The sequence below is a fragment of the Oryzias latipes genome, chromosome 5, assembly GCF_002234675.1.
Source record: "Oryzias latipes chromosome 5, ASM223467v1".
Taxonomy (NCBI): domain Eukaryota; kingdom Metazoa; phylum Chordata; class Actinopteri; order Beloniformes; family Adrianichthyidae; genus Oryzias; species Oryzias latipes.
Window position 1 is genome coordinate 25,396,997 of NC_019863.2, and position 26,528 is coordinate 25,423,524.

The 26,528-nt window shown below is 41.8% G+C and overlaps 1 protein-coding gene across 1 annotated transcript; it reads right to left on the bottom strand.

Moving 5' to 3' along the window:
* Positions 1-14,479: 14,479 nt before the first annotated feature.
* LOC101160403 (RNA-binding protein 38) lies at positions 14,480-25,482 on the bottom strand. The gene is made up of 4 exons (XM_023955143.1): positions 25,026-25,482; positions 23,212-23,335; positions 22,029-22,083; positions 14,480-16,153 (listed from the first exon to the last, which is right to left on the bottom strand). The coding sequence occupies exons 1-4, from the start codon at positions 25,236-25,238 to the stop codon at positions 15,805-15,807; spliced, it is 741 nt and encodes a 246-aa protein (XP_023810911.1). The 5' UTR covers positions 25,239-25,482; the 3' UTR covers positions 14,480-15,804.
* Positions 25,483-26,528: the final 1,046 nt, after the last annotated feature.

Here is a 26,528-nt window from a genome sequence, read left to right on the forward strand (position 1 = left end):
CGGAGCTGCTGGGATAAGACCAGAAGTCAGAAACAAAAATGTGTGGATGTATGCTACAGAGCCACAGAGCACACAAACAACCCCATCACACTCTGCCTCTTTTGGTTCATCCTTGAACTTGGTTAGGTTTGAATTTTATTTGCCTCTCATTTGCATGGCAGTTGATGCTTTTCTTGAGCAACACCTGGATTTGAGAGCTCACATGCAAAGCAGTCTGTCTCTCTATCCTGGGCTTTATTCACTGATCAGGTACAGGGATGACAACAAAAAAAGAAAGGACACCCTCTTTCAATTATTTGATTACAATGAATTTACCACAGAAAGTAAAACACATTTTGTTTGATTATTTCTTTGTAGAAATCAAGCTTATTCCTCATAAATCCTGCTTATGACCATTTTAAATGGTGCCACATAAGAACGGATATATATAATGACTGAGTAAAGGCTGTTTATTTCTCAAGTAGAAGTCCATGGGATTTGGCTTCTTGGAGCCAGTGGGTGCTTCCTGTTTGTAACTCGCAGTGGGAGGGGTCACTTAGTCCAGTTGTCATACACAGCCTATGGTATTGACTCCTGTCTAGTCCCCTCTGACAATGGCCCCTGCTTTCAAGATCCGTTTTTGTCCGCTCCAAGAATTACTGTTTCACAATTGTCTGTTCTGGATTGGATCAGTATAATGAGGTAACTTTAATCTGAAGGTCCTGAAAAACAAATTTTAGCCCTGTTTACTGTGATCATGAGGATTATTTCCTGAAGCTGCTATTCCTTAACCTTTGTGCTATCCTAGGCACTTGAACATTGGGAGTTGGGTAATCTAGACCCCACAAAACAGTGCGCTGAACTTTTTTTTACATGATTTGTGATCTTCACTGGTGTCCGTGGATTACATGAAATCCTCTCCACCTTTATTCACCTTTGTCATGGTAGGGAGAACACGTCAATGGTCATCTTGACCCCATAGGATAGCACAAGGGTTAAACACATGAAACCTTAAAAACTAAAGTAGATATAGAATTAGAATTCGTTTGGAATTCATTAAGAAGATTTTGGATTTTTTCTTTTCATAAGTGTCACTCACATACTCAACTTTGCTGCTCATCATACATATTCCTTACAAATGTGGCACAATTTCAACTGTATGAGATCTATTTTTTCTTAGCCACTGTTGTGTTTACATTCTGTTGCTGCCAAAAAAAAAGGCCCAGATCACAGACCCTCCACCACCATGCTTGATATTTGCTAGAGGATCTTGTTTCAATTCAAATGCATTTTCAACATCTAAACAGTGTTTTCATAGAGATTTATTAAAGAACCAGCAAATATTTCCAAACATGCCTGATGTATTCCTGGAAAAGGTTTAGAGTGGAGGTGTAGCTCTGAGGTTTTTCACCTTTGCTCTGATTGTGATGTGTACTTGCTGGGATGTTTATTCATAGGAGGTAGGAACAGTAGACATTTCTGTGAATTCTATATACTTTTTCCAGATAATGATAAACTCTGGGCTGTGTTTTTAAAAAGTAACATTTTATTTCATCTGCCACTTACTGCTTCTGCATTGTGGCTCAGTAACTGATGTGTATTGTATGTTAAAGTTGTTCTTTTCCAATAAAGCTTTTCATTCAGTCAGTATATTTATTGAAAGAACAGGAAGCTGAAAAATCCCAGTTAGACTAGCCCTTGTGCTATCTTAGATGACCCCTGTTCTCCCTACCATGACAAAGGTGGATAAAGGTGGAAAGATTTCATGTAATCCATGGACACCAGTGAGGTTCACAAATCATTGAAGAAAAAAGGTTCAGCGCACTGTCTAGTGGGTCTAGATGACCCAACTCCCAATGTTAAAGTGCCTAGGATAGCACAAGGGTTACAGGTATCATTCCATAAAGCCTTGCTTCTTGGCCTTCATTTTCACGATCTTCAGTCCTGCCTGCTTTACTATTTTTTTCTGATTCTGTCCACCTCTTCATCAAATTCTACATAAAGCCTGATGGCGAAAGAGTCGTCTTATCGGCATGTTAGAGAAATAGCGGACAAAAAAACTATGAATGCTTAGAAGTCTTTTTCACAGAGAAGCACAAAAAACTGAACTATTCAATTCAATGATTGTGATTCACTGACTGTGAAGGTGAAGCCAAGAAGACTTGTTAGAATCAATCTTTAGTTGTTTGAGGTCTTTTTGAACATTTATTTCTACTCTACTGTTTTCTGTAATCTTCGTTCTCTTTTGGCTTTTCCCATCAGGGGTTGCCACAGCGAAACAACCTCCACTTCGAGGATGAGTCGCATGGTTAACTTGGCAATGTTTTAGACCGGATGCCCTTCCTGATGCAACCCTCTCAAGTTATCCGGGCTTGGGACCGGCGCAGAAGCAGAGAAGGGAATAGGGAGCAGCCCGGATTCAAGCCCCGGTTTCACGGACGGAAGGCGCCGCAAACCAGCACGAGCTAAACTGGCTCCCCCTCTACAGTTTTCCGTAATAATTTAGCTTTAAAATGGTTTTTGTGGCAATGCTTAATATCCATCTTTTTTGCAAAACCCAAGATTCTTGTTTTTACAGAATTTTTTAAATTATACAACACTATAATTCCACAATAAACTGAAACTGAAACTGTACAAAAACCTTGTGGTAAATGTAGTCTTTTTTACTGCAAAAATCACAATCGTTGAGATCAAACTGTTTTTTATATTTTATAACAAAGATCTAAAGTGTAAAAATAAAATAAAAATGTATAATAGGTCAAGACAATGTTAAAAATGTTTAAAAATAAAAAACAGATGAACCTCCAATAAACTATACAAAAAATGTTCCGAGGACGTATTCCAAGAGTTATCACAATTATGCCGAAATTCTTGTTGTTATTTTTAAACCTAAAATTTGAAAGCTAATAACTTCTTTGAACCCTTAATTGTTAATGAAAGCTACACTAACTGCGGGTCGATGTCATTCCTACATCGTTGTAAACAACAGATGTAACTGGCAAACACACCTGAGTCCAGAAACGACTGCGGGATTTTAAGTCAACACCCCTAAACTCACAAAACTGTTTCTCTAGTCTTTATGACATTACAGCCAATCATATATGGAAATGTTTGGGATTTTGTTCATTTAATCAAAAAATATATCCTAATTGAAGTGTTCAAGATTCCCAACGTTTCTGTACGGCAACAATAACTTATTGTAGGTAAAAGTTTTACTTAAATCAGCAGGCGATGAGATATCAAAAGAAAGACAGATGCTTGTGTGTTTTGTTTGAGACTGTTAGAAGATCTTTTTCTGTTTGCTTTGCTTTGGAGATAAGGTCTGCTCACAGAAGAATGAAGAAGGCTCCAGCATGGATCAGATTAGCCCAGAATCACTGTGAAGTGGGCAAACTGGGAAAGGAGGCCCCGGCAGATTTATGGCTCAGCGGACTGCTAGTCTGCTTCGCATGAATGAAAAGTGTGAACCTTCTTCTGAACTTTCTCCAAGTTAGAGGATTATTGAGCCGAGGGATGACATAACCAGAAGAAACAAAGAACTCTCGCTGAAGAAGCCTCCCTCTCATCACGCTCCACTTCTGTGTGATCCCACTGTTATTTTCACACAGATCCTTTTCTGGCTCCTTCTTCCCTGATGGAGAGGAGAGTTGCCCTTCCTCATGAAGAGGGATCTTTAACTGCAGGGCACAGGAGGAGGGAATGGACAAGCAAAGACAAGCAGCCCAATAAAGTCTATCTAAATATAGCGGCAGAAGGGCTTTTTCCCCCTTGTCCTTATAAAGAGCTGCTGGTGAATCCGTGTGGACTATCCTCCTCTCTGAACAGAGCGCTGATAACTCCGTCCAGGAGTTGGGAATGTTACTGTTGTTGCAGGGAAACACACTTTCCTGCACAAACACACACAGATCTGTCGTTTTGAAGCAAAGACAGGAGGGGGGGTCAGTCCCCCTTTTTTTCTTGTAGATGGCTAATTATGTTTGGGTGGAATTCTAAAATAGGAGAGGTTGACGGAAATGTTCATAGAGGAAAGATGGGAGAGATGTGCGACTGGTGGGGGGTTCCCGTAGGGGAGATTGAACAAGAAGGTTCAGACAAACTTCTGGCCAAAAATATCTCAGAGGATGGATTTTAGAATTCATTTAATATCAACACGATCTCTACTGCCTGCCCAAATAAGGCCTCTGTTAGCTTCTCTCTCATAGACATTGTGTTTTCTAGAGTTGCTGGTGTATTTGAAGGGGAATTGTCTGCACTGCTTCACATTTAGCTTTTTCATGGACACCACCCTCCCAAGTGTCGGCCTTAAAAAATAAAATGTTGCTTTTATTTTGGTTTTTCTTTCAGTTTCTGAGTTCAGAAGCGACAAAAAGGCTTAAAGCTAAAATGTGTCCTCTGTACAGTTTTTGATGGACTAAGCAAATGATGATGCAAATACACACAGAACATGCCTGCAAACTGATGGAGAAGGGGAAGTCAGCTAAAGAAGACGTTTTTGGTCCTCTGAGTTACTGCAGCACCTTTTTTTTCCCAGACAATTGCTGTGTGTTTAGGAATTAAGTTGAAAGAAAATTTGGAATATCATTGAACCAGAAAATTCCATTGGGGTGATTCTTGGAGCTCTGGTTGTGTTTCTTTCTGACCCTGCAAAAGGTTGTTGACATCTATCACATCAGGATGCTCTGGCATCTTGGGTGGCTGAAGGCTTTTAGATCAGTTCTAACCATTGACTGTATGTGAGAACTGGACTGAGTGACCACCCACCCTCGTTCCTGAAGTACCTGCCAGCTCCAAGAAGTCAAAATCCCATAGATTTATATTGGGAAATAACAGCTATCAATCAGTCACTATAACCACTACTTTTTTTTTACATGTTCATGCTAATGCTAATTTATTTTCATAATATTTTTTCTTAATTGTAAGTTGTTCAAGTTATAAGCTGACCATTTAGTCAATAAAAGTAAGTACTTCCTCCCTGCCCCCACGATGAACATTTGAAACATTTGATTGACAGATTCTCCCAAGCCAACCTTTAAATGGTACTGGTGTAGACTTCCAACAAGCTCAGTCCTGATCAACAAGAGTAGATGCCAAAGAAACATTGACCACAACTGTCTTAGACCAATGATTGCTCACTGATGTTATTTGGCTTCAAATGGTGATGTCTGTATGGCAAAAAATATGGCGACTGAATTGACTTCATTTCATTGAAGCCATTTTTTATGGGTGACGTCACACTCGCTTGGCCTTATATTTTCCTAATGCAGTATAAAGTCTTAATCACAACGGCCCTCACAGGCTGTCTGTGGGTGAAAAATGGGCAAATGTCTGCGAGGCAAGCGGGTGGTCTGCGCAAAATATTGAGGTTCTACACCATTCCATCAGCCTGTAGAGCCAAAATGTTCATGCACATTTTTTCATGGGTGGTCGTAGCAAACTCTTAACATATCAGGCTAGGTAAGGGTAAGACGCAGGCATGTCGTGCAGATTTTTCCCATTTTCAACCCTCCCAAACCCTACGCACTGCGCAAAGAGCCCATTAGTGTTGTACACATGGTAAGTGTGTGCTCCCTCCGTGAGGCCTGACTATTAGGTAACTATACTTTAAACAGCTAAAGCATAGTTTGTGTTAGTGCGTATAACTTACATTATCCTTATGAATACTTCACAATACATTTACAAACGCAAAACAATGGTATTCTATTTTCATTACGACCACCTCAAGGGATTTGCAAGACTCACCTGGGTTCCATTTGAGTTACAGCATTTCCTGTTTATGACCATTCACAGACCCAGACAACACAAAAACCCACATCACCCGTACAATATACCCTCCATACGGGTGCGTATGTCCAAGGATCGGATGATGAGGGAGAAACAGATTTTCTCTGCTGACAAAGGGCCACAGCAGATGCCCCCTGACCAACAGGCTGCGGATGTCTCACGGGTCCAGATCCTCACCTGCTTCCAGATCGAAACAACTGTCATCTGGTTTTCTAAAACGTGGCACGGGCCCCCACGACCGCACAAGAAAACGCCAGTTCAGTTTCTGACACACATGTGAGGTCTGCCGCCATCTGTGTGCAGGAGGGGGTCTCAGCTGCCAGCAGTGATAGCAAAGGTTCAGAGGGTGAAACACTCACTGGATGCCTCTTTTGTTGACACCTGTTGCTCTTCAGGTTGTAACCTCACACTGGGACTTTTGTGCAGAGGACAGACACTTTTAAAAAGTAATTATTTTTTTATTGCCCAAATGCTCAAATGTGCTCAAAGAGTTGTTGAAAACCTTCAGTCCCCCCTTTCTGCATCCAGCACTACTCAGCAGTTTTTGTCAAAGAAAAAATATAAGACCAGTTGTGGCAATGTGAGGAGGATTGATCTGTAAGTGTACGAATCCCCCAGAGAGGGGAAGCTCAGCTGTCTGTAGCTGTCAGGATCTGAGCCGTCCCGTCTCACTTCTGCCGCTCCGCTTTATCCCAATCTTCTCTTTCTTTTTCACCCTTCCTCCTTGTTTCTGCCCCCACCAACAGCAGAGCAGGAATTTTCTCTGCCCCCACCAACAACAGAGCAGGGACCGAGGTGGAGACGGTTCTTTTTGGAACCAGCATGGCAAGCTGGCAATGGATAAGACAGCATGGCTTAAAACCAATACCCTCCCCACACTCTGAAGAAACCATAGTGGTTCATTTAAAGAAGTAAAAATGATCAGAAACCAGACAAAAGGAGCATCATAAAGTCCAAAAAATAAAAGAAAAAAAGTCCCCGACCAAACAGGAAAATCATGAAAGATGCCAAACCCTGAGATTAACTGATTATTTAAGAAAAAAAGACACAAGAAAATGTATATAATGTCCCACTGCCATACTTTTTTTTAATCTCAAATGTTCCTAGTGGTCTTTTAATTAAGATTATGCTGTTCTCAGCCAAAATCAAAAAACATTTTCTAGGACAAAGTTTCTGCAGAGCGGCAGTTGTTCATCAGAAATTCACCTCTAAGTTGTGGGCGGGACTATTGACGCAGAGTAAGGCTACCTCCATTTTCCATTATCCCTTTGTTTACAATAACTTACAGTCCCTTACTCCCCCAACTTAACATTACTGGTGCAACCAAAATGGCGAGCAATATTGGAGTTTTCCAGCCGAACAGTTTTTAGCCAGCTCAAACGAGGAAAACAAAGATGTATATGTGTCCATTTGTCTGTGAGTTGATGCATCAGAATGGAGCGGGACAGGGAGCTTGTTGCCGTCCGTTGTGGTTTCTACGTAACAAAAAGCTCGTTATCAAACAGCTTTCTTTTGGTTGAACTTCTGATTCACAATGATTTCAATAAAGAAGTACCTCCATCAACATCAAAAAATACATTTAAAAAAATGCCACAAGAACATGGTAAACTAAAAACACAATTTTCCTTGGAGTGGAGCAGGGAGCATGTGGCCCACCAACTGTAGCACCTACGTCACTGCTGAAGGTTTTTCAACAAGGTTTTTTGTCTGTTCCTGATTCACAACAATTTTAATAAAGATTTACTCATAAATTGAGTTTTAATCTTAATTTTCTTTATACATGTCGTCCATCATCAGAGAAATACTTAAAAAAAACACAATTGTCATGGTAGTGGCTCTTTGAGGTAAACAACACATTTTTCTCCACAAGCGCCACAACAGGAACTCACAGACAAAAATGCCCCAGAGCCAGATTATGACTTGCTTTGTACTGAAGCTGCATACTTATATATAATTTTTCTATCTTGCTTGAAGGCCCAAAGCCCTTACAGTCCCATTCACCCAGGCACACACAGATCGACACGCTGATGCCTGACACTGGCCCCAACCTATAACCATCAGGAGCAATGAGTGATTCGGTGTCTTGCCCATGGAAACTTCGACACATAGGTGGACAGGCGGCAACCGAACCTGCGATCCTCCAATCAGAGGTCGACTATTCTACAGTACATCTGCACCATGGGCCACACTGCAAAAACAGACCCCCTAGAAATGAGTAAATCAAATCAAGTCATCAATCAAATCAAGAATCAAATAAATCTTTAAGTGAGCAAAAAAAAAAAAGGAAAAAAATCTGCCAATTGGGTAAAAAAATCATCTTACCAAGAATAATTGTCATTTCAGCATTTTTCTCTTAAAAAACTTTGTTAAAAGATCATTTTTCTTACAAGACAGAAAATAAAACAGATTTTTTTTAATTGAGGGTCTTTTTATATTCTTAAGATTCACTTTTTGCAGTGCAGATCATTTCCATTCGATTGAAACACAAAAACAAAGGATTTGACTCTTTCATTTGTACAACAGCCATCTCACGGTGTCTGGAGCTGGTTATTGTGGTTCAAGTTCCTCTTGTACCTCATATGAAGGTGGAAATTGTCTATGATGCACCTCCCTTGAAGAGCTGAAGTGAAAAGGTGGATATGACACTGGAAGCGCTCGGTTGGTAGATGTGGGGGTGCAACAGGCTAGCCAGATTGAGGGAGCTGGTGACTCCCCTGATATAATCAGACTTCGCTGAGATCTTATCAATTACTCTTATTTAGTCAGAGGGGTTCCTTCCTCCTCTGGCTCATCTCATCAGCAGCCTCAGTGCAGATGCCAGCAGGAGCCTGAGGAGCGTTAGCGGCGAGCAGGGCGTTGAACTGCGGCTGAGAGCTCACAGGCCTGAAAACTCACCATGGTCAACAAGCTTTTATCTTTATAGGACTCCACAGCGCTGGACATTCTCTTTCCAGTTCCTCCACAACCCAAAAAAAAGGTCAGAATTCATTCCCTGCTTGACACTGACCAGGCATTGTTCTAAAGAAAGACAAAAATTCTGCACCGACGCATCTCCTAAAGCAATGAGGAGAAACTTCTGGTCACTCTGTCTTCTATGCTCTGGAAACCCATAGTTGGCTTTAATATTTAATGTTGCTTCAGTGCATAATGTAGGGATACAAATTATTTTCCTTAAATTTACCTGGTCTAATTTATAAATGACGCTAAAAAGGTACAAACTAGGTTTGTATCAGATTAATTTTAACATCGATTCAATTCAGAATTTGTGCTTAGTAATACAACTCAAAGTCAATATTGGTTCATTTTAAACAATCCAGGACATCTTTAGCCAAAAATTCAACCAGTGTGACTCAGAGATAAATATTCAGGTACAAAGAACATTATCCCACACTGTATGGCCACATGTCAAAATTCTAAGTGTTTCCACACACGAGACTGTAATGATGGCTTGATAATTTTTTGCCGCCACCACATGTCCGCTGTGATGCACTTTATCAATTTTATGTTATGGTAGAATAAACCTACTGTACCTAAATCCCAAGGGTATTTTCCTACACCAATATAATCAATTTCATTTTCAAACAATTTTGTAGCGGTATAGGTTGATTTAATGAACAGAAATCTGGTTTGTTGGTAGGAATAGAAATCCATTAATCGATTAAGTCAATTAATCGTTACACTCCTACTGCAATAGTGTAACAGTACCCAAAAGACAGATTATGAAAAGCTGACAGAAACGTAAACTTGACTGAAGAGCTAAACTGGAACTGTGTTGTAATATGTGCAGGCTGAGGTTACTTGGTGACATGGAAAAATAAGCATTTCTTTCTCAAGAAAAGACCTCAGGACAGTGAGGTCTGCTGCTCCAGTACCTGTGTGTTTTTCACAACATAAATGAGGCTTTAGAAGAAGAAACTTGTACACACTCACTGCTGATGCATTGGCAAGGAAATGCGGAATTTTTTTAATATGCCACTTTAGTGAGCAAGCTTTGCAATAATTGTTGCGTGATGTTAAAGCATGTGACAGTTGAATTACTTCAAAACAATTTTCATTTCTCTCCAAGAATTTTCAAAAGTGTTGGTTCTAATTCTGGGAAAACAACTCTCGTCATTCTCAAAATTCCTCCACTAACTGAGACCCAGACTGCTTTTAACTGGCTGCAGGACAGTCAAGTGCCTAAAAAGTCCTACAGTTTATGGCTCTGCTATGTACAAAGTCTTACCGGCTTAACCAGCTGAATTCTTCCCAACAGATTGTTAGAAGCAACTGGCAGCCTTTCAAACTGTTAGAAGTGCTTTTTGTTCCTGTTCCTTTTCATCACATGCTATGTGAGGGCTTGAGACATTTGTTATTGCAGAACTTTAGCAGCTTTACACAGAAAAGACACACTTTTGAAAGTGTGTAGAAAAGTGTGCAAGAAAATATGTTTGACAAATGGCTGGATTTATTAGATATCTGCAAAAGCTACTGATAAATTGAAGACTTTTCGGGTCCACTGCAACAGAAAAGGGTTTGTGGCTGCTCAAAGGAAAAATGGACAATGCCTCTTTCAATACAGACGTCTTCTAGTAACTCCTTTTTTAGTAAAACACTTTACAAAAACACATAAAACCACTTTAATTTACCATCTACTTGAAAGCAAAAATATAAGGACATTTGTCTTTTTTGTCTGCGTCAAATACTTAAACTTTCACCTTTGGTTTAATTTTGATTTTCTTTTTAGATGATTGAATTTCAATACTTAAAACGGCCTGACATCCATCCTTTAGAATAATTTTGCTCAGACTTGTACTGTCTGTTCTTTCAGCGTCTGCACAGATCAAGCTGGAGAGGGACAATTTGCCCTCCCCCACCGGGGAGGTCTCCTCTCTTCCTTATTTTGCTCTCCTCAGACTCGTCTTTCGTGTTATCTGAATGACCTGGTGGTGCACAAATAGCCCACAGAGGAGGAAATGCTTTCTGAGCTCAGATTGTTGACAAACATAGCACAAAACTGGGGCTTATCTGACGCTGCAGCATCAGCGCCCCCCTGGTCTAGGCAGGCCCCCCTTGGGGCCGGACTCAAAGGAGGCCCAGAGAAATGAAAGCCGCGAGGTATTTTAGAGGAGCACCGAGCCGGAGAAAAAATTTAATACAAAAAAAAAATTAGCACGAAGTGAAAGGAATGTTTGTTTACAGACTCCAAAACTCAAAATCCATTATTGCACCTCGGTCTTAACAAATAATAGATTCAAAGACATCTAAAGATCCACTCTAATCATCTTTTGATCTATTTTAAAAGCATTGCCAGTGTTTTTTTTAAATTACAATTATGCTGTTTTGTGTGAAAATCAAAAAACTTGTGTTGTTTCTGCAGAGCGACGGTAGTTCATGAGAAATTCACCTCCGAGTTGTGGGCGGGACTGTTGGTGCAGCGTGATCCCGCCCCCCTTCCCCTCAGCAGAGCAGGTGGCCCTCCCAGCATATTTTGTACAAAAAAGCTCTTATTAAAACGCAGCTTTTTCCCCATCTGCTCCTGACTGGCAACAATTTGAATAAAGAAAACTCAGAAATGGAACTTAGAGCTTAATTTCCTTCATATTTGTCCTCTCTCATCAGAAAAAAGCCACAAGAACATATTAAAAACGCCAAAAACATCATTTTTTATCTAAGTGGGTCTTTAAACCTTTGCTTCTAGGTGAACAGTGTCCAAACTGTATGAAAAAAGAGGGCCATGTTTGGTTGGGTGAAGATCTGTGAGGGCCAACCATTCAGCGTGCAATCTTTTAACCCTTTTAATAACAACAGGTGCAAATAAACTGTTTAATAAAAATAACTGCAATGGTATCATTTTCAGATCTTGCCATAAAACATAAATAAATATAAATACATTTTCATCCAAATTAGTGCAAATTTCACATTGGAAGACCATAAATACATCTATGAAATAAAAAAATCTCTCTGGAAAAATAAAAGGTTCACAACATTAAATCTGGTTTAAATTTTCCCTATTAAGTGCTTCCATTAAAATAACACAAATAAATGTCCTAATAAGAAATCGATCACAGAAACAAATACATTTGGTTTCTGAAGTATTGGTACAGGTTTCCAATGGCTCTTGACGTAATCACAATCAAGAAATGGCGGTTCTTAGAAAGTGCTTGGGGACGCGTGTTACAGTATTTGTTTTATGACAGAAGCCTGTAGGCCAGTATAAATTTAAACATCGGCTGCATTCGGCCCAGGGGCCAGACTTGGGACATGCCTTTTTTAACATTTGCTTTTTTTCATCTTTTAGAGCTTGAATCAACCATAAATATAGTTTGAAAATAGAGTGTAATTCATTTTTGTGAAAGTTTACAGATGAATAAGTCTATTAACCCATTTAGACATGAAGTCATTGCAACCGGACGTAAAATCTTCCTTCTCAAGATTTTCCATCCAGTTGCCATGACTGGAATGAAAACCTTCACAGATCTAACTTGTTGTAATAAAGTAAGAGTAAGTGTTATAAATGTCATTATGCAAGCAGGACATGTCAGGAGGATTGAAGCGTGCAGAACATGGGGGTTTATCTTCTCTCTGTCTTGATTAAAGCTGCGGCCTGATAAGCTAGGGACTGTTTCTATGACAGTCCAGAGGAAAACGTCAGCGTGACACGACACACAGAAGAGTCTGCTCTGTGTTTGCATGCAAAGCATCAGCAAGTGGGAGACGCTGTATGATGACTCAGCACAAACAGGGGTCTGCTGGGGCCTACACGACCTCATTCGTCAGGCTGACGCCCGCTTCAGTTTGTGAATCACAAGGAGAAAGAATAGATAGCGAGGAGGAAGAAATGTAAAGTGAAGGACAGCAGTGAGGTGAGGAAAGCATGGAGAGGAACAAATGTGAGAGGGGGGTCACAAACTAGAGGGGGGGCGGCGGGGGTAGATAAACAGAGACAGAAGAGAAAGAGCCTCCTCACTTTGGTAACAACCAGTGAACACCACAACGGCACGAACATCCATACCGCTGAGCATGAGTGTGTTATGTGACATGATTCAGCAAAAAGACGGCATCCATCTTTTTTTGCTTCTTCCAGTTCTTCCATAAACACACACATGGTCTGACAGGCTTTCCTTGATCCCACAAACGTGGAACATATACTTCTTTATAGACACTTTCAAATTCTTCTTGAAAAAGGAAAGAATCCAAAGCAGGAAAATGTGTAGAAATGGTACTTTCCTTCAGATCAGGGGTCTCCAGAGCCACATGCGACTCCTTCATCCTCCTTTATCCCTCCAATAATAGAAAATGCCATGTTTGATTTCCTTGTGTTTTGCATTTGACACAGGTGTGTATTTTATTTGGAAAGGAACTTGGATGTGCTTCTGTTGAAACAAGTTAAAATAGTTAAATATAGAAATAGGTAGTAACACAGTCATAATCCAATTATTGTAAATAGCTAAAAACTACATTTAATAAAACAACGGCATGTTGTTCACAAAAAACACAGATAAAGTTATTTTCAAAATGGTAAAGTGGGGCTTTGTGGTTCTTGCTGGATTTTGGTCTATAAGCAAGTGAACCAAATGGCTCTTTAAGTGCTCGAGGTTGCAGAGCCTTTCTTTAGTTCAGGCGATCAACAGAAAGTAAAGGTCACATGAAGTATTTATTGGTTTTATACTGCAAAAATGCTGGAAAGCCATATTTGGTTTTGACTTAAACCTTAAGAAAAAAAAAAGTTGCAGGAAATTTCTCTGAAAATATACAGCTTGCCCTTATGTAACCCCCGTTGTAAAGTGCTAGTTGTTTTTCTATACATTTGCATAACTCATTTCTGTTGAATAAACCTCAAAAGATACATGTTTAAAACATTGTGCAAACACAGTTTCTCAGTCATAAATCCAAAAGTACTTATAGAGCACTTCTGAGCTTTTCTAGCACTTTACGATGACAAAGCACTTAAAAATACTTTTGCCATATTAAGATACAAGATGGTACACATTTTGACTTTCAGGGGAAATTAAAGATAAAGAAATACCCCGAAGGAATTTTACTTCATCAGTCACACCCTTTTTGCAAAACTTTATCCAAAATTCAAACTTAAATTCTCAAGTTAAGAAACAAAGCCAGGCTTTGGACCAGAATACAATATTAAGATTATATTATAATAAAAGAGAATGAAACTCTTGTGTGCAGTCCAAAGAAATAACTGAAGTTCAAAGCACCCTAGAAAATATCAATTCTGTTTGCAGGTTTGTTGCAGCACATCTGATGTCATAAAGATGATAGATGTGTTTATCTTTTCAAACCTTGCCCAAGCAGTTTTTTTTTCCTCTTGGCCCTTAAAATGAATTCAGACGTGACGCGTCTTCTAAAACGCTGATGTATGCAGGAACATACAGAAACTCTGCTGGGAATCAGACCCAGCTCAGCTTGTTTGACACAGAGAAAAAAAACAAAAACGAAACAGTTTCAATTTGGGCCACAGATCCCCGTTTAACAATTTAGTTTTTGCGTTGCTTCACAAAGCTATCAGTAGTGCTGAGTAAGGAAGCGGCCCAGGGAACACCCAGCGGGCCTGGCAGGTGGTGGTGTTGAGACTTGATAAGAGGAAAAAAAAAAAAAAAGAAAAGGTACCCCCCCCCACTCCTGTCTGAGCTGGATCTGACTGCTCACGAGCATGATAAACAAAAAAGTAAGACCTAATAATTTTAGAGTTTCAGTGCCAGGCAGAAAACGACACCAGGAGTCTCCTTTAAATACAAATCCTTTTATTCTTTTTTTTGGTATGGCTTGTTTGAAGGAACTGTAAAAGACATTCATTGTGGAAAAAACAAAAGTTAAAAAAAAAAAAAAAATCAATCTATATATATAGATATCTATGTATATCTATATATATATATATATAGAACAGGACAAAGAATGTGTGTATCTGCAGCAATGTTAAATGGCTTCAGAGCCACCCCTAAAATGAACATTAAAAAAAGAAGCTATTTTAATTTAGTACCTCTTTTAAATACCTACATATAAATATTGTAAGTTGTACACGATGACTGACATCTTAAAATGCTGTACATAAAAGTCAGAAGAAACACTTTATTGACAATCTGAGAAAAAAAAAGAAATAAAACACTGATATAGAAGCTCAGTGTCAGCTACCTTTTCTCATTGATACACAAAAGCCCCTCCACTGTGATTATCTACTGCCTCTTGAACTAGTCCCACCTCAAGTCACATCCATGTGATGTTGAGCCAAGGGGGGCCATGTGCTCCTGGCTCTGCAGTGGGCGGGGTGCGGTTGGAAATTCCCAAAACGAGTTTCACTTTTTTAAATTAAGGCCTCTTGAGTAGAGCGAATAATGAAAAAAAAAGAAAAATCATGCAGTTCTGGTACTTCTGTGTGTCACAGGTGAACTTTTGGAGTCCGTGAGGTGCAATCTCTGGTCGTGGAGCTCAATGCTGGGAGGGGAGGGGGGTTGCTCATGGGGTGAAATGCTGCAAAGCCAGATGTTTCCACTTCCATCTCCCCATCATTCATACAAAATGCCCCCCCTCGCCATGTCCTGCAGCAGGGGTGTCCACCTTATCCAACACAGGTATTTCAGACTGGCAGGATAGCTCCCAGTAAGTACCTCTGAGGCGGGTCATGGAGAAAATGATGAACAGACGATGACATTAATAATATAAAACAGGACAACAACAACAACAATAATAATAATAGTAATAAAATAATAATAATGAAAAAGCAAAGTGTGACCTTCTGGAAGCCCTTGGAAGTGACCACATACTGTATGTTGTTTAGCTTCACAACCTGAACTCCAACTGCCCCCCTACCCTCATTCCCAGTGAGCACAGAGCTCATCCTGATGGGATAGTGCAAGAGTCCCACCCTTTTTACCTGAAAGGTGCTGCTGACCACAGCACCATGGTGGAGAAGGAGGGGAAGGAGGAGGAAAGGGGGGGGGGGGGGGGGGTATGAAGTCCAATGCCCCCCCCCCTAAAAAATTTTTTTTTAAAAAAGCGAGTGACCACAACCTCCTCCCCTCCTCTTGCCTGCCCCACACCCCTCTCCGCTCACTGCATGCGGTCCGGCTGGATGTGCTGCTGCGGGGTGTAGTGCAGGAAGGCTGCTCCCGGGCCGGTGGCAGAGGGAAGGGTGGGGTGCACGGTGGCAGGAGCGGTGGTGGCGGCAGGCGGGCCGGCGGCGGCGGCAGCCGTGGGGCTGGTGGCGTAGTTGTAGCTCAGGAAGCTGGCTGGGGAGGCGGCGTATGGGTACTGCTGCTCGAAGGCGGCCTGGGCGTACTGGGCGTAGGCTGCACTGTAGTCCAGGTAGGGGCTAGTGCTGACAGAAGAGGAAACCTGAGTGGGCAGCACCAGGGTGGGCTGCACATATGCTTGTGGGTAGATGAACGGCTGGGTTAACCTGCACACAGACGTAATGGAGGGGGGGGGTTAGACAGAAGGACAGCAGAGCAGACAAATCCCAGTGCCTGGCTCCCATTGTTTACATTACTCCAAGAGGGTGTGTGCTTTGGAAATATAAACCCTCTGTGTTCTGAACCAAGAGGCTCTCACATGAAGACCCATTGTTCTCACACACATTTATCTATAAAATACGAAGGGCAAACAAACGAGAAGCAATGAGGGTTAGAGACAGAAAGTGATGCAACCCTCCGTCCGTGTCAGTTAACAAAAACCTACGAAACCTGTTGGGTTTCCTGCATTCGACGAGAGGGAACTTGTGGAGAGGCTGAATGACAGAGTCAGCCGTTGCTGGCAGGTTTTTACACTCGCTCCTCAACAGTGTTTTAACAGCTGCTGCTCCTCACCCACTGCACACACACACACACACACACACACACACAGTCTGATCTCCAAGTGGAGAACAACGGTGAACATGGACACACACACATAAGGAAAAACTCACACAAAGACAGACACACGCACTCACAGAAAAAGACACAAGCGCATGCACACTCAAGAACATACCCACAAGTACACCCCAATACCCAAACACACAAACATGAACGCACAGAAGAAAAAAACTCAGGCACTTGCATAGACAATCTCATACACGTAAAGAGACACACACAAACACACGCAAAAGGAGAAAAACACAAACTCATAAACAAAAAACACAAACAAAGACACATGCGAGAATACCCCCAGAGACACACAAGAACACACCCACACACAAGGACAAACACAAGAACATTCACACACAAGTACTCATACACACGAACACACAAGATGCACGTAAATACACACATGGAAAAACCCATGCTCCCATACAAACGCACCAAAAAAGATACACACAGATGTACACATAAGAACATAGACACACAAAAACGTACTTAAAAAAACTCATGCACACTCACATGCATTCAGAGACAGGCACACAAAACAAATAAACAAACAACGCACCCATGAACATACACACAAGAAGACGCACATAAGTAAAAAAGTCATGGGGGCACACAAACCATGACAAACATACAAACATGGACACGCACATAAAATATATGCCCACACACAAAGTGATAGATGCACACACGCAATGACACTTGCACAGAAACACCCAAAGACATCCACACACAAGAACAATCACACAAATTCAATTGCAACGCCCCTACTAATCCCCCACCCCCCCACAAACACACACAGGTGACGGTGTCTAAGGACCTCATCAAGACTGGCAGAGAAGTCGTGTCAGGTCTCATGGGTAACGTCATGGTGAGGGCTGCGCTTGAGGGGAGGGTGTGGTCCAGTTTGCCCTGCTGTTTAATGCACAAAATATCTATTATAATATATATATAGATATGTATGTATATATAAAAAAAAGAAAAACTTTTCTAATTCAACCCCCAACCCATACTTAGCTGTAAGACCCTCAACTCAGCGCACATATCTCTGAAGTATTTGTGATTTCTACGGAAACAAACCAACTCCAATAATCTATATAGCAAACCGGTGTCTACTTTATGGTTTAGAGAAAGCGTTCACACACACTAAAGCACACTGGGAACTCATTTCAAATCTACTTCTGCTCCTTAACTAAACTTGTAATTTGTTTTGCTTTCATCAAGACAGGGATACAAGTGGAGGATAAAAAATGGAAGCATGCATTGACAGGACAGGGAATTACACTCAAGTATATTTAGAATAAATGCACACACCAACACCTCCTCCCACCCCTAGAAATATCAACTAGCACTGCAAACCCCCCCAAAACCATGCCATAATAGGAAGAGAGCCACACAGCAGTCAGGAGAACCTCTTCACTTCATATCACACAGGAAGGTTAGGAGAGAAACCATCAGAGATAAGAAGGCACTCCAGTCCATCACAGCACACGGCACTGCACTCTCAAGACATCACTGGCACCTTTGAGAGAGCCTGGCTGAGGAGGAGGAGGAGGAGGAAGAGGTGTGTGGTATGGTTGCGTGCGGGCAGATAAGCACCGTCACACCCCCTCATGTCCAAGCACTGCGGGCATCGTCTGATGATCAGCTGACGGCAGAGGGCAACAGAGGCATATAAGGTTGGCAGTGATTGTCAGCAATTAAAAGGAAGCCGGGAGGGCGAGGTGGTCAGACAAACAAGCTTTTAAAAAAGAATGAAGCGCTGATTTAACGTACAACTTGTGTTAAATGAAGCACGAAACAACATGGATTTCTAAGGGAATACAACCCCCATCATCCCCATGTGCAACATGGTGTGGATAAAAAGAAGCAACCTGCTGGTGGGTCATCTTCATTTCCAGCTGGTGGGGTCAGCTGCATGCTCAGCTCTTATATTAAAGATGGGGTGGAAAAAAAACATTGAATTGGCACAAAAGCGAGTTGGGGACGTCAGAGTGTCCCCGGGCCTCAGAAATGTCAAGTGGAGGGGGATGACAGCGGGAAGATGGCTGGTCAGCTGCTTTTGTGCTGACCGGCGTGTCCGACTCTGCGCCGCTTTGAACGCCAGAAAACAGCCTTACAGGAAAATACTTGGACCTGGCACTCCTCACGGTACAAGCCGGGGTATTCATCATTAATGACGGCCCAATCATGACCTGCTGTGAAAAGCACGGACCAGAACACACCAAGCAGCTAAATATTCCTTTGGCATAATCAAAATGACCTTTGGTGCATGACTCAACTGCAAGACAAAGTGTGAAAACAGACTTGACCAGGGAATGAAACACTTCACAATGGCCTGATATTCCTGCTCCTTCTGGAGGAGCAGGGCAGTTCTTTCAAACCAGAAGGGGTGTTTTGTTCGACACCTGAAGAGGTTGTATATCCAGGGAGCAACCCGCCTCATTAGACATCATTCCCTTGAAAATCCCCAACTGGTCTCCCAGTCTCACTGGGGTGTCAGGTTTCAATCTCTCCCGTCTGTGGCAGCGGCAGAACCGTGATGGGAGAAATGAGATTAAATACACAGAAATGATGCAGAAAGCAACAGGATGCTTTCCACAGCTTCTCCACACCACTGCCGTGTACGTCCACAAACCAGGCACTTCATCTGGCATCCTGGTAGTGTTTGAAAACTTATTTCTAGGGCATGTTCTCCTCGCACCATATGTCATTTTGTGGTTTGTAACCAAAACCAGACGGGACTGTCCCACAATGTAAAGGAAACCCAGTGACAGAAAGACAGGTGGTTGGGTCTCCTGCGCCACATCTCCGGGGTGGTGGTCATGGGAGATTAGGGGATTTTAAAAACGTTGTTATAAGCTGGCACCTGTCAGACACATGCCTCACAGCGGCTCTTGACTGAGAACTGGACTGAGTGACCCCTCCACCCTGACAGTCCAAATAGAAGGACCCGCTGGCTCCAAGAAGCCAAAAAAATCACAGACTTCTATTGAGAAAAAGCCATAACTTCATCATTATAGGCCTATACAATACATTTCAAATGTATATCAGCCTGTGCGATTGCAAAAGTTGGCCTAAACTGCGATAAATAGATACCCTAAAGATTTACACATAAGATAAAACAATTTCATGTCAGCTTGAAATATTTAATCAAATACACCCCTTAGCACAACTGACCAATTGAATGGAGCCCTTCACATCGTTGACCAATCAAGTGGAGCCATGTTACGTTAGAGGCCCGCCTCTTATGTAGACACAGGTCATTTGGGGTATATTACGGGTTGTGCTGACTTATTTAAATGCAACGGTCACAGTGAAATGGAAATGATGACGTTTATCTAGTGCTATTTGTATATAGCGAGTCATGTCGTCATTGCAATTCTGACTCCTAATCATTGCAAATTGCTTTTTGCAAAAGTTTTCTCTTTTTTCATTATCGCAAGTTAATCAAGTTATAAACTAGCCAATCAGATGCCCAATAAAAGTATGTGTGTTTGCGTCAAATATTTGAAATGTTTGACAGTTTATGTCAGCCCGATTTTAAGGGGAAGGGGTGTGAACTTCCAGAGATTGGTTGCCATAGAATTGTGACTCCGTCCAACTCAGACTTCCTGACGAAATCTGAATGCAACATGCCGGCATCCATATCGCCAAAAAATGGTGACTGAACTGACTTTATTTTGTTGGGGCAGGGAGTAAGCGGATTTCTATGGCTGATGTCACACTCACCCAGTCCAGTTCTCATATGCAGCTCTGGACACTTTCCAGCATTCAGAGTTTTAGAGCCAGTTGTGTTCTGACAGAATCTGGTAGAAGATTGAGAAAGAGGGCTTCCCTTTGCTCACTTTAGGGCCTTGGAACACAATGGGACATGTCCTGATTGGAGCTCTGAGATCTTTATAAAAACTTAAATTTACAGTTGAATATTTTGTGTCCAATAACCGATAATATCACAAGAAAATACAAGAGAGATTCTGAGACTTCTTGAATATCGTCTCCTTTAGTCCATAGTAGCTCATTATTACTCTGCAGTGTTTATGAAGGACACGAGTGGCATTAAATTAAAGGCAACACATCACGTATAGATACCAAGTCAAACAGAAACCCGGGCAATCAAGAGAATACGTCCAAAAAAGTCAAGCTAATTTGGTTTATAACTAACTCAAGAGTACTTAAAATTAACAGAGCATCCCAGAGGTTAATCTCTGACTTTTCCATTGGTTGATCGTCTAACACACCCACGTCTCTCTCAGGCTGCTTACACATCGGGCATGTGTGGTGCATTCAAGAACGTGTTGAACGTGGGCTCTTGAACTCGCTTTTAGCATAAGGTGTTCAAACTAGACGGTCGCCACCCAATACTACCACACGTACTCGCATGAGGGCATGCTGCAAAATGGTGAAGCGTTGCAATCTCACAAACCTTGTTACACACTTTCTTTCACAGCTCTATTTTCTATATGAAAGACTTGGTGTCATAGTATTCCATTTGGGCCCACAAAGCAATTATTAATTTCTCCTTCAAGATAAATGCTCTAAACACACTCTAAATACACTTCAGTGTATTGAAAAGTACACTATCCATACATGACTACCAAATCTGAGACCCCAATTGTTTAACTTTCAGCATGCGTTTAATGGCTGCATAAGTAGAGCCTGAAAACTGACTTAAAAACCTCCGAAATGCGCATTTGCATGCATGCATTTACATAGACTTTTCCTAGAAAGCGGTTGTTCAAACACAAGTTTCCAAGCCTCATGTGAAAGCAGCACTTGAGGGATCTTTAACACATAAATAGATTATCAACCATATTCACATAGAACCTATTATTTATATTTCAGAACTCGTTTTCTTGTAGATTTGTAACAAACATTTCTGATTGGTTGATTTTGTCTTTCCTTAGGTCACCACATTCATCTACTGACACAAACTTCTATGACTTTACTTCTGAAAAGTCATCAGATTTTGCGCGGAAAAATTTTTTAAAAAAATAAAAAAGTTGTGCAGCCTTCAGCTGCAACTTGAAGCGTGTAACCCAAGATCTGCAGGGGAGAATCCCAACAGTGAAAGGCTCATTAGGAGCTCAGCAGAGCATTTCTTCTGGACGCTGCAGAGGCCGTCTCCACAACACAGCCTCTTCTGGATGTCTCTCAGTGAACGCATGCAGCTACACGAGTCAGGAGGTCCTAACAGAAGCTAACAAGTGAGTCACACATTCAACTCTGGAACGCGCTTCTATTACCGCGTATATGTGAACCTTCTCCCTGCACCACTGGGATATGCTAATAGAATACTGGCACAGCTACGTGTGCACACTGAAAATGACATGCACTTTCCAGCGGCTTTGTTTGTCAAAAAAAATAGCTGCCTATCAGCATTGTGCACAGAATAATAGAAGGGAACATAACAAGAGCCCACTCATGCTTACTTACCCATACTGCCTCTGGATGAGCGCTGGGTGAACGGGCTGGACTCCCAAGGATATGCCTGGAAGAGAGGAGGCTTGCTGTCAGACTCGCACATCTGCATTTACAGAGGAGGAGTGGAGAACAATGCACAGAGGGCACAGAGACACAAACTACCATCCACGCATCTACTATTCCCGCTTTGTCCTGTGCTAGGGGGTCATCGGGTTGCTGGAGCCTATCCCATAATGCAAAAACTTAATCTTAAATAAGTAAAAAGACCCTTGTTTCGAGAAAACATGTATTTTCTGTCTAGCAGGAAAAATAATCTAAGCAAGGAAGTTTCTCAATAGCACAATAATCTTAGTTTGAGAAAACTTGTCTTTTCTTTAAATAAGAATTCTTGGGAAGACGTTTTTCTTGCTTACCCCATTGGGAGATCCTTTATTTATTTATTTATTTAAAGAAAATCTGCCAATGGGGTAAGAATTTTTGACTAATTTCTAATGGGCCTGTTTTAGCAGTAAAGCTTCCTCAAGTAGACCCTGGACAGCTCGTCAGTCAGTCCCACTCCAATCATCTTTTGGTCTATTTAAAAAAACCTTTGTAGTGGTCTTTTTATTGTTTTTATGCCCTTTTTAGGAAATTTTAAATGTACTGTGTTGTTTTCTAGGACAGAGCAGCAGAAGTTCATCAGAAATTGGCCTCTGAATTGTGGATGAGACTGTTGGCGGAATAAGCTTGCCCTCATTTCCCATCATCCCTTATTACTGCTAGTTTACAGCTCCTCACACCCCCAACCAAACATTACAAGGGCAACAAAAGGCCTTCTGATTCACAATGATTTGAATAGAGAAATACCATTTTAAGCTCAACTCTCTTAAAATGTCCTCCATCAAGAGAAAAATACCACAACATGTTAAAAACACCAAAAACACGGTTTCCCTTGGAGTGGGTCCACCCAAAAACTATTTCAAATGGGCCGCAAGGAAAATTGGATTGTTGTTGATATGTAAATATCAAATTTGGTGGGATTGTGTTCCTAGCCTGCAGCAAAATTAGTCTTTTCCTTCATCAGCAGGTACATCAAGACACGCAAATGTTTGTCTTGAGTTTGCAGCACTTTATAAACAAGAAAGTTTTCATACAGCTGTTCCACTTCTCATTTGTCCAGCAGGATTGTGTCTGACCCGGTGTTCTACTCCCTCACCTGTCTGTATGCTTCTGGGCTTGGCACCCAAGTAAGCCAGGTTGACATTGGCCTTCCTGCCATCAATAATGGGGTTTGGATCCTTGCAGGCTCTTTCTGCTGCTCCTCGGTCCGTCATGGTCACCTGAAAATATCACACGTCAAACAATTATTTGTCAGTGTTTTTCAAATCCCGCCTTTGTCTGTGCGGGCTAATCATGAAAGCCTCCTTTGGGGCTTTCTTCCTGTTTCTCAAAAACTACAAATAAAGCAGAAGGATAAGCTCTTAAAAAAATGCCCACAGCAGCAGCAGCCGCCAGGCTCCCAGCAACTACTTCATGAAGGAAAGAGCAGCTAAAATATGGATCTGAACAACAAGAAGCTTATCCAATTAGGAACAATATAAGGAGATTGGCGTTAGTCCTCTCCTCCTGGCATTGGATTAAACCTTCTGTTTTGATTGCCATGCTCTTCCAACACAGTCACCTCTGTATGTGGCAGAGCAGAAGATGTTGGCTTGGATTTATAAATATATGTACATAATATATTTTAAAAAAAGCTGTGTCCCTCTATGTAGTGCAAGGATCTGGAACAAAAGCCGCTCCAGGGTCTGTGTTGTGAACACACAAGAAGGAACCAGGCAGTGTTTACAGTGAGGAGTCTGGTTATAGGGGGGGGGGTTACTAATCCACCTCTGAAGTGTGCTTAAGAAGAAGGGGTGTCTTAGCTCGTCCCTCCAATCCTGTCAGGCACCTCTGTACATATACAACAACAGACTTAGCAGGTTGCTTCACATCCCACAGAAAAGCAGGCCTGGCATAAAGCGCTGATCACTCCAAAATGAGGGGTATTATACAGGAGAGCGCCCACATGGACAAGAGCCTGTTGAACCTGAAACACCAGCCTCCTTACATCGGTGCAAGACTCACAGGACCGCTTCTCTCCGACTTCATGAGCTGATGTGTAAACACAGAGAGCAATTGTCTTACTATTCTGCCTTAAGAGGCAAACATGCACACTAAATAGTTTTTCCATTCCTTCTTTGGCTTCCTAATACTTTTAAGCTGGTGCGTCTTTCCAAAGTCCTGGTAAATATTTGCATTTTTTTGTTCTTTGAGTTTTTTACCTGCCAGGAACACCAATCATCCATACATTTTCAAAGTTAGTGCAGCACGCTGGGATCCCTATTCATTGAAGGACTTGTGACTTAATCCCCACTTTGCTGTATGATCTGAGCATGCTTTTTTTTTGTTTTTTAAATACAGTGTTTGCAGACTGGGAGATGGAAAGAATGAACGGTGAGTTCTCCCTGCAGGACAGAGCCAGGCTGTTGATGTAGAAATTCCTCTGCAGCCGAGATGCGATGGGAATCGTGTGATCTGGTCCTCAACAATGGAGGCCAGGGTGTGCAAGGTCAACCTCTCCTCTGGCTCCAGAATAACCATATAAAGACAGCAAGAAGTTCAGACTGTGTTGCGCGTGCGCGCCCACATCGGACACTAAGCTGGGGGTGCAGACGGGGGGAGTTTGAGGCGGGGGGTGGGGGGGTGGGGGTGGACATATGTTAAAATATAATCTACTTACTAACCAATCAACTTCATCCTCTTTAAGCTATAACAACAGGCACCCATACAATGAAAAATTAGGCCTAAGTGCGCTTGCGTTATGGTCTACGCAGGCGCACTTAGGCCTAATTTAGGTTCATCAGTTTTAAACTTCTACAACTGTCATGCGCAGAAAAAGTGTTTGACGGAAACGAAACACAACATAGGGCAGATAAGTAGCAGTGTTGGCATATCATAATAAAATGCGCGCGCGCGTGGGGGACTACTTACAAAGCCGTATCCTCTGGATTTGCCGGTCTGTCTGTCCGTTATCACCACGGCCTCGTCAATGTCCCCAAAGGCTTCGAAGTACTTTCTCAGCGAGGCGTCGTTCGTGTGGTACGGGAGCCCCCCCACAAAGATTTTGGTAAAGGTGGTGTCTTTCTGAAGCGATGTGGGATGCATGACGTCCAGGGATCCGTTCATGTACTGATGCAGAAGCATTGGACAGCCGGGGAGGTCAGACCGAGGAGGATCTCTGAATACTTTCAGCGCAAACGAAAACCCGGCATCTGCTGAACCGACCGGAGTCCAAAACTTTTTAGTCGACTTTGTTAAAATAATTAAATGTTCCTCCCAGTCTCACTGAGCAAAGTTACAACAACCTGATGACGCCTGAAAATCACGCAGCGTGAGTCCCCGCGACGTCACCCAACCTGCCCGCGTTCTGGCCACTCAAAGCGAATGTGCTGCCATACATTTATAGGAAGGGAAATAGACCCCGCCTCCCGGGCAACTAATAACCAATCAGCGTAGGATCCCGGGCATGAGGTCTGTAACGGCACCTCCCATTGGTGCAGCCTTTCCTGCACCTGCTTTTGTCTTTTTAACAAAGAAAAGTCTTAGAAAGCAGCTTTGCCGAATGATAGATCACTTCACTGAAATTAAAAAACAAACAAACACAAAAACAGAATTTTCTTCGCTCTTTGACAAAACTGATGCAAAACATTTTCAATTTGGTGTCGGCAACAACCTAAATTTCTGTCGTGTCACTTTACTTACGGAAATAGATTAATCTTGAACAGAAAGTAATATGCAATACCTTTGAAATCTCCACCAGTCAATAAAAAAAACATACTTTCACTTTTATGAAACATTTTTTTATAGGCCAAGAAAGTACCTTAAAACCCTGGAAAGTAAATTAACCCTAAAGTCAAAGATACTTTTATTGCCCACAAATCTAATTTATACTTGAGTCTGAAACTAACTTACGCCTGTTAAAAATAACAGAAATTATGATCAGTTTCATATCCCACATAACAAGCAGATGCTGGAGAACACTAAAGTCCTCATAGTGGCTCAAAGTCCAGGTGTTTGCTTTTGTACTGAAAAGAGGAAGGTGAGTTTTTCTAAAGTAACCTTTCTGCTAATAAAAATTCAACATCGTAAGCTTTTCTTAAAATTATTACTTCACTGCTGACAAAGAACCACAAACCTGCTAATCTGAAAAGCAGGTCAACCTAACGGTTGAGGAGGTCACCCCACACCACCTCACAGAGCAGCAGCAGGGAACTGTGGCAGCAGCATGTCTTCTCACTGCAGGCCTTGGAGCCAACCTGTTAAGTGCCCTCGGTCAGGCTGACAGTGAAGTGATACTCTAATGATCTCAACAAAAAGGCATTTAATCCACACTTCCCCCTCTATGAACTGCTTGTTTTCACACTTTGGCCTTTAAAGCGGGCCCTTCTCCTCTTTCGGAGACTTTTGATCATTTCTCTCGCCCTCACACCCCGC

Excerpts from the sequence above, each read along its gene's own strand:
- LOC101160403 (XM_023955143.1), bottom strand. The coding sequence starts at position 25,238 with ATGCTTCTGCATCAGTACATGAACGGATCCCTGGACGTCATGCATCCC. Across the intron at positions 23,336-25,025 it reads AATCCAGAGGATACGGCTTT|GTGACCATGACGGACCGAGG; the intron begins GTAAGTAGTCCC and ends TGATATTTTCAG. Across the intron at positions 22,084-23,211 it reads GCCCAGAAGCATACAGACAG|GCATATCCTTGGGAGTCCAG; the intron begins GTGAGGGAGTAG and ends CCTCTCTTCCAG.